Source organism: Salmo salar, chromosome 12 (genome assembly GCF_965601325.2).
Source record: "Salmo salar chromosome 12, fSalSal1, whole genome shotgun sequence".
Lineage (NCBI taxonomy): Eukaryota > Metazoa > Chordata > Actinopteri > Salmoniformes > Salmonidae > Salmo > Salmo salar.
Genome location: NC_138302.1, coordinates 24,993,632 through 25,002,775, shown reverse-complemented (window position 1 = coordinate 25,002,775; position 9,144 = coordinate 24,993,632). Strand labels below are relative to the sequence as shown.

Below are 9,144 nucleotides of genomic sequence, written 5' to 3'. Positions count from 1 at the left end.
TTTTAATATAATTAAACTACTCCAGTTCCACCAAGTTGGTTTCTCCTGCGCCTGACTTCCCTGCCACCTACACACACGACAATGACACACCTCTTATAATGATGGGCTATAGACCATATGTTCATGTAATTTTTACTGAGCAATAATGATCAAATTAATCAATAATGGCTATTTAAAAACAAACAAATATTTAGGTATCTGTTTTAAACTATAGATGTTTGGCAGCTGGTTATTGTAATGCTATTTGAGTTATTATTTCCTGAACCATGTATATACAGACTGATATTAAAAAGTAATGTGACTCACATTGGCTACAGTAGCCTAGTATAACAGTGACCGTAAAACGTACATGTAAACATGGACAAATGACATGAAAAAGTGTTCTTCTATGTCTGAAAATAATATGACTTAAAATTGACTCACGGGGCCGCCCATGGGCTACCTATCCTTTAGGACACCGCGCTATATAAAACGCTATTGAGAAGCACGAGTCAGAGAAGCTCCGGTACAGCCTATCCGCAGCATTGGAATATTCCACGCGCTCACTCTCCTGATCATGAAACTCCAATAAACGGAATTAAAAGCGATGAAGGCAATTCTGTTGGGAAGTTGTTGAACATTTGTTTTCCGAGAACAATGGGGAATATTAACTCAGTGTCATCATCCTGCCGAAGAGATATCATGGAACAATGATTCTTCTTTTAGAGTACTTTTATTCTGCCCCAGTCGATTTAGGAAGACTTCGGTGAATGTGTTTCGTTTTCAACGGTTTCTTTGGATTATATAGATAGATACCTGTATATCTTTCTGGAATCTGGATTTTGAATAACACCGCGGACAATTCCGTTAACAGGGTGGACATCACAATTGACTGGAATTATTCAGCCCAATCTGTAATGGTAATGATTATTCATTAAATATTTTCTTATCATAATTATGATGGCTTTTTGTGTATGGCAACAGTATTAATAAAGGGTAACCAAATGGACAGCTTTGGAAAAAAATAACCCTCCTCAAAGAAATTATGTTAAGAATGTTTCAGAGCCACAAAGACATGTCAGTGGTATGTATGGCATGGTAGTGCATATTTAAAATAGCTAAACACACCTTGACCTCAATAATAATTACAGGTTGACTCGATAAGGTAATCATTTGTCATTTAGTAGGGTGATTAGGATGACAGTGACAGGTCAATCCAGAAAATGTCTTTGGATGTTTTCTGATTCATCCTCAGTGACTTGATACTAAACCTATTTTAGTTTCATTTACAGTAAGGGTGAGCTGTGCCGGGAGAACTGTTTTCCTCAAGTTTAGTGAGTATGTAGGTCTATTCATGACACATATATGCATTTATATTGAATGCACCACCTGTTGGATTATTTTTTTTTTTTACTATAATAGAACAGAAAACAATAGAATAGAATTGAGTAGAATAGAATAGCCTATTTATTAATTGAGTTGGGTAGAATAGCCTATTTATTAATTGAGTTGGGTAGAATAGCCTATTTATTAATTGAGTTGGGTAGAATAGCCTATTTATTAATTGAGTTGGGTAGAATAGCCTAGTTATTAATTGAGTTGGGTAGAATAGCATAGTTATTAATTGAGTAGAATATAATAGCCTAGTTATTAATTGAGTTGGGTAGAATAGCATAGTTATTAATTGAGTTGGGTAGAATAGCCTAGTTATTAATTTAGTTGGGTAGAATAGCATAGTCATTAATTGAGTAGAATAGAATAGCCTAGTTATTAATTGAGTTGGGTAGAATAGCCTAGTTATTAATTGAGTTGGGTAGAATAAGCTTGGCAGCATATATCACCTCTATTAATGACATTAGACCACTGAATAAAACAGACAAATCTGTATTAGAAACATAGCCTCTGTACTGTCTGCCACATCAATACAATATAGACACTGTTGAAACACAAACATGTGTGTAGAGTTATCAGAAATGCGTTTTTGCTTAAGATTTATTGCTTGAAAGTCTACTTTTAAACCAACGAACACAGACCATTTGAGGCGGTTTAAAAATAACCATCACCTCAATGTAATGTCCATGTTTCCATGCTTCCCAAAGACAAGTGTTAATGTGAGGAAACCATTTTGTCAAGAGAGAGAGCGAGAACGTGTGTTGCCTGCTGCCTCCCTGGTCTAGAATAGAGCCTGAGGGATTGAAGCTGCTCATGGAATGTGTCTCAATAGTTATGTGCTTGTCAACAGGGAACTGTTATAACTTGCCCTTAGTTCTAACCCATCAGTGGCGTATGACTAATGTACAACAGATTGTATGATACAACAGAGAGTTTTTCAGCAGAAAAGTCATTACACCAGTGTGTGGAGACAATGCAGAATGGTTGTGTCTATATTTGTGTGCAGACAACCTCTCAGTTGTATCACGCAAATATCAGTTGTATCACAACTATTGTGTCAAATGCGTTGTATATCAATTGTACAACCTTAGTGTGAATAGAGCAGCTGTTTTGTGGGATTAGGTGGAAGCTGTCCCGAACCGCTGATACAGGCTCAGATATTGTTTAATGGTTCCTTAATAGTTATGTTTGGGAATTGGGATAGAATGAGCTGATCCTATAGCTGTGGTTAGGGGTTAGGTGCTATTACCTCAAATAAACATTTAAAATAAATTGTAATCATTATTCGTCATGTACACAGTTTACAGCAGGTATAAAAGTTTAAGTGAAATGCTTGCGTGATAGATGCTCAACATTGCAGTACAATATCAATAAAAATCAAAAGTAAATACAAAATAATGAGTAATTAGAGGAAGGTAGTATGCATTGAAAACTGATATGTACACAATAGAATATACAGTATAGATAATGAATGTGTTATGTCAAGTATGACTGTGTTACAAATATAAAGTGGATAGTGTCTTGGTTGCGCAGTTGAATAAATGGTATATAATAGAACAGCAGTGTTGAGTGTGTGTGTGTGTGTGTGTGTGTGTGTGTGTGTGTGTGTGTGTGTGTGTGTGTGTGTGTGTTTATGTGTGCTTCTGTGTTTGTGCTTGTGTAAGGGTTGGATGTGTGGAGAGTTAATGCAAACAGTCTCTAAGGTACAGATATTCTCTGAGGTGCAAATAGCTATTTTTGTCAAGTTTAAGTTTAAAGGGGCTTTAAAGCATATTCTATATCTATGTGGGTTAAATAGTATAGAGAACTGTGTTGTCATTCATGAGTTACTCATCCTCGTGATATTTTATAGCTAGTAGATAGCTAGATAGGGAAGAAGACATGTTGTGTTGCTGAAACTTGAGAGTCTGAATTCTAGTATTGACTGTGTGTGTTTTCCATTTATATTGCTACCTATACGATGACCCCATTCCCCCATGTTACTTACAGGTCATTGAAGCCTGAAATACCACTATAATCATATTGTCTCTCTCCTTGTCTTCACAGCCTCTCTCAGTGATGGGGTTCCTGACCTTCAAAGCCCAGTGATGCTAGCCATGAATCACAACAACTTCTCCGGGCCCCCGGGGGCCCTCGACCCCCTCTCCAACCTCAGCCAGTGGGACATGGAGATGGTAGGTAGGCCAGATATTAGAGAAGTGGAACAGTAACCGGAAGGTCACTGGTTAAAGTCCAGGGGGCCAGAACTAGCTAATGGAGGGAGGCTGGTTTCACTTCTGTGTGTGTGTATGTGTGATGTCCGGTGGGTTGGATAACATTAGACAGCAAAAAGACACAGTTCAGATTGTGATTGGACATAAAGTTGTATTGTATATTGCATATTGTATAGGTGGAAATGGAGAGTCTGGCTCACCTGGGGAACCTCACCTTGGACAAACCTATATCCGGAGGCCCGATCGCAGCCGCTCTCTCAATGACCCTGGGCGTCATCTCCAACATCGTGGCCTTGTTCATCCTGGCCAACGCCTACTCCCACCAGCGCCGACGCTCCAAAGCCACCTTCCTCCTCTTTGCCAGCTCCCTGGTACTGACAGATGTTTTTGGGCACATCATCCCGGGAGTGCTGGTCCTCCGGCTTTACCACTCCGGAGGGGTGTTCCCTGAGGCGGCAGCCGCTTCCTCAAACGGCTCGACCGACCCCATGTGCCAGTTCCTAGGTGGATCTATGGTGTTCTTCGGCCTGTGTCCGCTCTTCCTGGGCTGTGCGATGGCCGCCGAGCGCTGTCTGGGTGTTACGCAGCCACTGCTCCACTCCTCCTTAGTTACCACCACCCGTACCAAGCTGTCCCTCTCTGGGATCTGGCTGGTGGCCCTCTGCGTGGCCCTGCTGCCCTGTTTCCAGCTGGGGTCATACACCTACCAGCACCCCAACAGCTGGTGTTTTATCAAGGTCAGTAGCCAGCAGGGCTGGGGTGAATTCGAATTCACAGCTGTCAGTTCAGAAAGTGATTTTAATAAAAAAATTTAAGAAATGGAAAAACGTTTTTATGTATTATTTATTGATTTAATTACATTTGAATAGACCCCAGCCCTGGCAGCCAGATACTGAGCTCCCCTAATGCTTTAGGTTGAACATTCTCAAAGTTCTATGGCAGTTATTTAAACAATGTGACGTTTAATAAATCTGCCTACCACCATTAAAGTGAATGGAGGCACAAAAAGCTTCATAGAAATAACACAGGATAAAGTACAGAGTTAAAGTACAGCGTTATATACAACAACGACTAAATGTCTGTCTTCTCCTTCATCAAGGTCTTAGCTAACGACACCCAGGAAGCGGACGTAGCCTTCGTTACGCTCTTCTCCGGGCTGGGCCTGACGTCGCTGGGGGTGGCCCTGGTGTGTAACACCATCAGCGGGCTGACCCTGGTTCTGGCCAGGCTGAGACGGAGGCCCTCAGGCTACTCATCGTCCCACAGCCACCGCTCAGTGGCCAAGAGCCACGATATAGAGATGGTAGTGCAGCTGGTGGGCATCATGGTCACGTCCTGTATCTGCTGGAGCCCTCTGCTGGTGAGTGGGACAAGTGGGAATAGGTCATGAACAAGTGTAGACGCTGATGCTACTGATTCCATCCACCACACCATGCCTATTCCCTACACCCGCTACACATTTAGAAAAAAGTCACCCAACAACAAAGACTGGCCACAGGCCCCTTCAGTTTGATCCATTTGTACACTGAAAATACACAAGATTATTAAAAAAAAATGGAATTAGGCTGTCAATGCCCCATCAAAAAAATAGGTTGCATGATGCTGCTGGATCAAAGTATAACAATGAACAATTATATCTCTTCTATTATGCCCCAGATCTTCGGGCTCATGTCAGTGATGCGCTCCTATAGGGGCTCCATTGATAAAGCTGACATGGCCACCTACGAGACGTTGAATTTGATGGGCGTGAGGTTGGCTTCCTGGAACCAGATCCTGGACCCCTGGGTCTATATCCTGCTGCGTCGGGCCGTCCTCCGCAAGATCTACCTCATCACCAAGCGCCAGGCCGATTTGAAAGGGAGTGTGCTCCGACGCTGGGAGGGGAACTCGTTTCAGACCAAGAGCTCGGAGAACAATCCCGTTAACAGGATATGATATCATAACCAAGCACCAGGCCGATGTGAAGGGGAGTGTGCTGCTACGCTGGGAGTGGAACCCCTTTCAGAGTAAAAGCTTGGAGAAGAATAAGGTCAACAGGATATGACTGTGTGACTGACGGTGTTCGAGCGAGTGCCAGAAGAAGACTGCATTAGCCTGCTAAGCTAAAGCCTAGTATTGACCAGGGAGCCAAAGCAACTCTTTAGGTCTCAGGCAAAGTTACTCATCATGCAGCGAGCGTGGTCCTTGGTACTTTGTGGTGGCCACCGACAGAAAAAGAGGGCATTTCTGTTGTCACGTATAGTGAAGGATGCGATGCTCTGAAAAATGAGGATTACATGTTCTTCAGCCATGGCAGTATCTCTCAATCTTCTTCATCACAGTGACTGGCAAGCTAAGATCATCCTCCTTTGGATATCTCTTAAATTAAAACTAGGAATTGAGTACGGACATACCCGGTGTCCGAGTACGGTCTATTGGACCAGTCAGTCTGCATTATCCCACTGATGGAGAGTTGGGAAACACATTATCGAAAGGACCGAGGGTTGGGAAACACATTATCCAACAGATGGAGAGTTGAGAAACACAATACCCCACAGATGGAGAGTTGAGAAACACACTTGCATAGTGAGTAGGTCAAAGGCTTGAAGCGTATGAAAATGTGCAGCTATATCAGCACAGAGGTTCATCTGAGAGATCAGAAGGTCAAAGCCTAGCTACATATCTTCATGAATAGAATGTAACGCAGAAAAATATCACAATTCATTCAACTGATTGGATCTCATTTGTGGAACGTTATGTTTGATTATTCTGGAGTCTGTTGGTTAAGGTTTAACAATTACATTTTAACATCACCGATGTCTAACGATTCCAGAACGATTCCAAAAAAACGGAGTTGTATGCTATGTAAATGTTATGCTAAGATTAAGATCGCTTGTTAAGTAAAGGGAGAACTATGATTTTTCCTGAGCTTCTGATGTATAAAAATGCTACTTCATGTCAAATATTGTACAAGTTATAAATATTTATTGCTTTTCCTCAATTCTCTGGGGACGTGTAAAGAAGTTATGGAATGTAAAGCAATTGAATGTGATGAAATAAAGAAGAATGTTTTGACTGAATTAGATACCGTTGTTGTCCTTTTTTTTCTCCTCTCTGGCAAGGTATTAAATACAGTATTACAATAATACAGTATGTTCAAAGGGTGTACAGTATCCTGAATATATGGTGGGAAAACACACAATGCAAAGAAATCAAATGGTGTAACTGGGCCCATTCTAGTAAACAGTGACTATTATGCTCAAGTGAATATTCTTCGATAGGAAACTGAAGATTAATGCTGCAGCCTGCTTACCGCCTAAGTATTTCTCTGAAAACTTTCCTCTCACATAACTGTACATTTGACAGAGCTTTTAAATCATACATTTGGAGAAAGGCCAAAGTCAGCAAAACACCAAATTCCCAAAACACATGCAACAACACAAGCCAACCCAGCAAACCAGGACTGAGGGTCATCATAACACCTCATAAAACATCCCTGTTCAGTTCTAAGTCCAACGCTTGATTTATTTATTTCTCAGGGCCCATTACAATCCTTCCTCTATAGTCTCTAGTCTTGTCTACAATTCATATATTCTGTCTGACTTGGTATTTTTTTCATTCAAATGATAAGATGCTGGAAACTATGCTCGAAATGTGATTCCCATGGGACAAGAGCAAGAAAGGAATGCTGGCTTAGAGTAAGTAAATTAAATAGCAAATTATATCGACCATGGCAGTCAATAAATAACACTCATAGTTCTTTCCTATAACATTTTTGACTCCAAGCAACACTAAATAAAATTGTGGTAGCCACATATGTACAGTTGAAGTCGCAAGTTTACATTTACATTTTTACATTTTAGTCATTTAGCAGACGCTCTTATCCAGAGCGACTTACAGTAGTGAATGCATACATTTCATTTCATAGATTTTTATTTATTTATTTTTTCCCAAAAAGGTTGGAGTTATTAAAACTAGTTTTTCAATCACTCCACAAATGTCTTGTTAACAAACTATCGTTTTGGCAAGTCGGTTAGGACATCTACTTTGTGCATGACACAAGACATTTTTCCAACAATTGTTTACAGACAGATTATTTCACTTATAATTCACTGTATCACAATTCCAGTGGGTCAGAAGTTTACATACACTAAGTTGACTGTGCCTTTAAACAGCTTGGAAAATTCCAGAAAATGATGTCATGGCTTTAGAAGCTTTAGATAGGCTAATTGACATCATTTGAGTCAATTGGAGGTGTACCTGTGGATGTATTTCAAGGCCTACTTTCACGCCTCTTTGCTTGACATCATGGGACAATCATATGAAATCAGCCAAGACCTCAGAAAAAAATTGTAGACCTCCACAAGTCTGGTTCGTCTTTGGGAGCAATTTCCAAATGCCTGAAGGTACCACGTTCATCTGTACAAACAATAGTACGCAAGTATAAACACCATGGGACCACGCAGCCGTCATACCGCTCAGGAAGGAGACGCGTTCTCTCTCCTAGAAATGAACGTACGTTGGTGCGAAAAGTGCAAATCAATCTCAGAACAACAGCAAAGGACCTTGTGAAGATGCTGGAGGAAACAGGTACAAAAGTATCTATATCCACAGTAAAAATAGTCCTATATCGACATAACCTGAAAGGCCGCTCAGCAAGGAAGAAGCCACTGCTCCAAAACCGCCATAAAAAAGCCAGACTACGGTTTGCAACTGCACATGGGGACAAAGATCGTTTTGGAGAAATGTCCTCTGGTCTGATGAAACAAAAATAGAACAGTTTGGCCATAATCACCATCGTTATGTTTGGAGGAAAAAGGGGGAGGCTTGCAAGCCGAAGAACACCAAAATTTGTGGGCAAAACTAAAAAAGTGTGTCTGAGCAAGGAGGCCTACAAACCTGACTCAGTTACACCAGCTCTGTCAGGAGGAATGGGGCAAAATTCACCAAACTTATTGTGGGAAGCTTGTGGAAGGCTACCTGAAACGTTTGACTCAAGTTAAACAATTTAAAGGCAATGCTACCAAATACTAATTGAGTGTATGTAAACTTCTGACCTACTGTGAATGTGATAAAATAAATAAATCATTCTCTTTACTTTATTCTGACATTTCACATTCATATAATAAAGTGGTGATCCTAACTGACCTAAGATAGGAAATTTTTACTCGGACTAAATGTCAGGAATTTTGAAAAACTGAGTTTAAATGTATTTGGCTATGGTGTACGTAAACCTCCGACTTCAAATGTATCTCCACCAGTTTGGATATCTCAAATAACACCTGGCTGCCACCTACTATAGGCCTAGATATGGCCTAGATATGGCCTAGATATGGCCTAGATATGGCCTACAGTAGGTGGCAGCCAGGTGTTATTTGAGATATCCAAACTGGTGGAGAGAGTGCTGGGTAAAGTGAAGGCTGTGAGGATCACGAGAGGCGGGCTTGTTTAGATTTGTTGTGCTTCTGCGGATCAGAAGGAACGTGCGTTGCGTCTCACCCGATTTGATAAGTTTGAAGTGTCGTGTGTGTCTCTTCGGAACAGGGCACCCCTCAAGGGGGTTATATCTGGCATATCGTGA

At 41.0% G+C, this 9,144-nt stretch overlaps 1 protein-coding gene across 1 annotated transcript; it reads left to right on the top strand.

Annotated features, from left to right (window-relative positions):
* Window positions 1–491: 491 nt before the first annotated feature.
* LOC106611398 (prostaglandin E2 receptor EP1 subtype) lies at window positions 492–6,643 on the top strand. The gene is made up of 5 exons (XM_014211569.3): window positions 492–899; window positions 3,418–3,545; window positions 3,761–4,321; window positions 4,684–4,944; window positions 5,241–6,643. Exons 2-5 carry the CDS (start codon window positions 3,459–3,461, stop codon window positions 5,517–5,519), a joined length of 1,188 nt encoding a protein of 395 aa, XP_014067044.1. The 5' UTR covers window positions 492–899; window positions 3,418–3,458; the 3' UTR covers window positions 5,520–6,643.
* The last annotated feature ends 2,501 nt before the right edge of the window (window positions 6,644–9,144 follow it).

Bases quoted from the DNA above. Each gene is read 5' to 3' on its own strand.
- LOC106611398 (XM_014211569.3), top strand. From the start codon at position 3,459: ATGCTAGCCATGAATCACAACAACTTCTCCGGGCCCCCGGGGGCCCTC. The intron at 3,546-3,760 runs GTAGGTAGGCCA...CATATTGTATAG, and splicing joins GCCAGTGGGACATGGAGATG to GTGGAAATGGAGAGTCTGGC. The intron at 4,945-5,240 runs GTGAGTGGGACA...ATTATGCCCCAG, and splicing joins TCTGCTGGAGCCCTCTGCTG to ATCTTCGGGCTCATGTCAGT.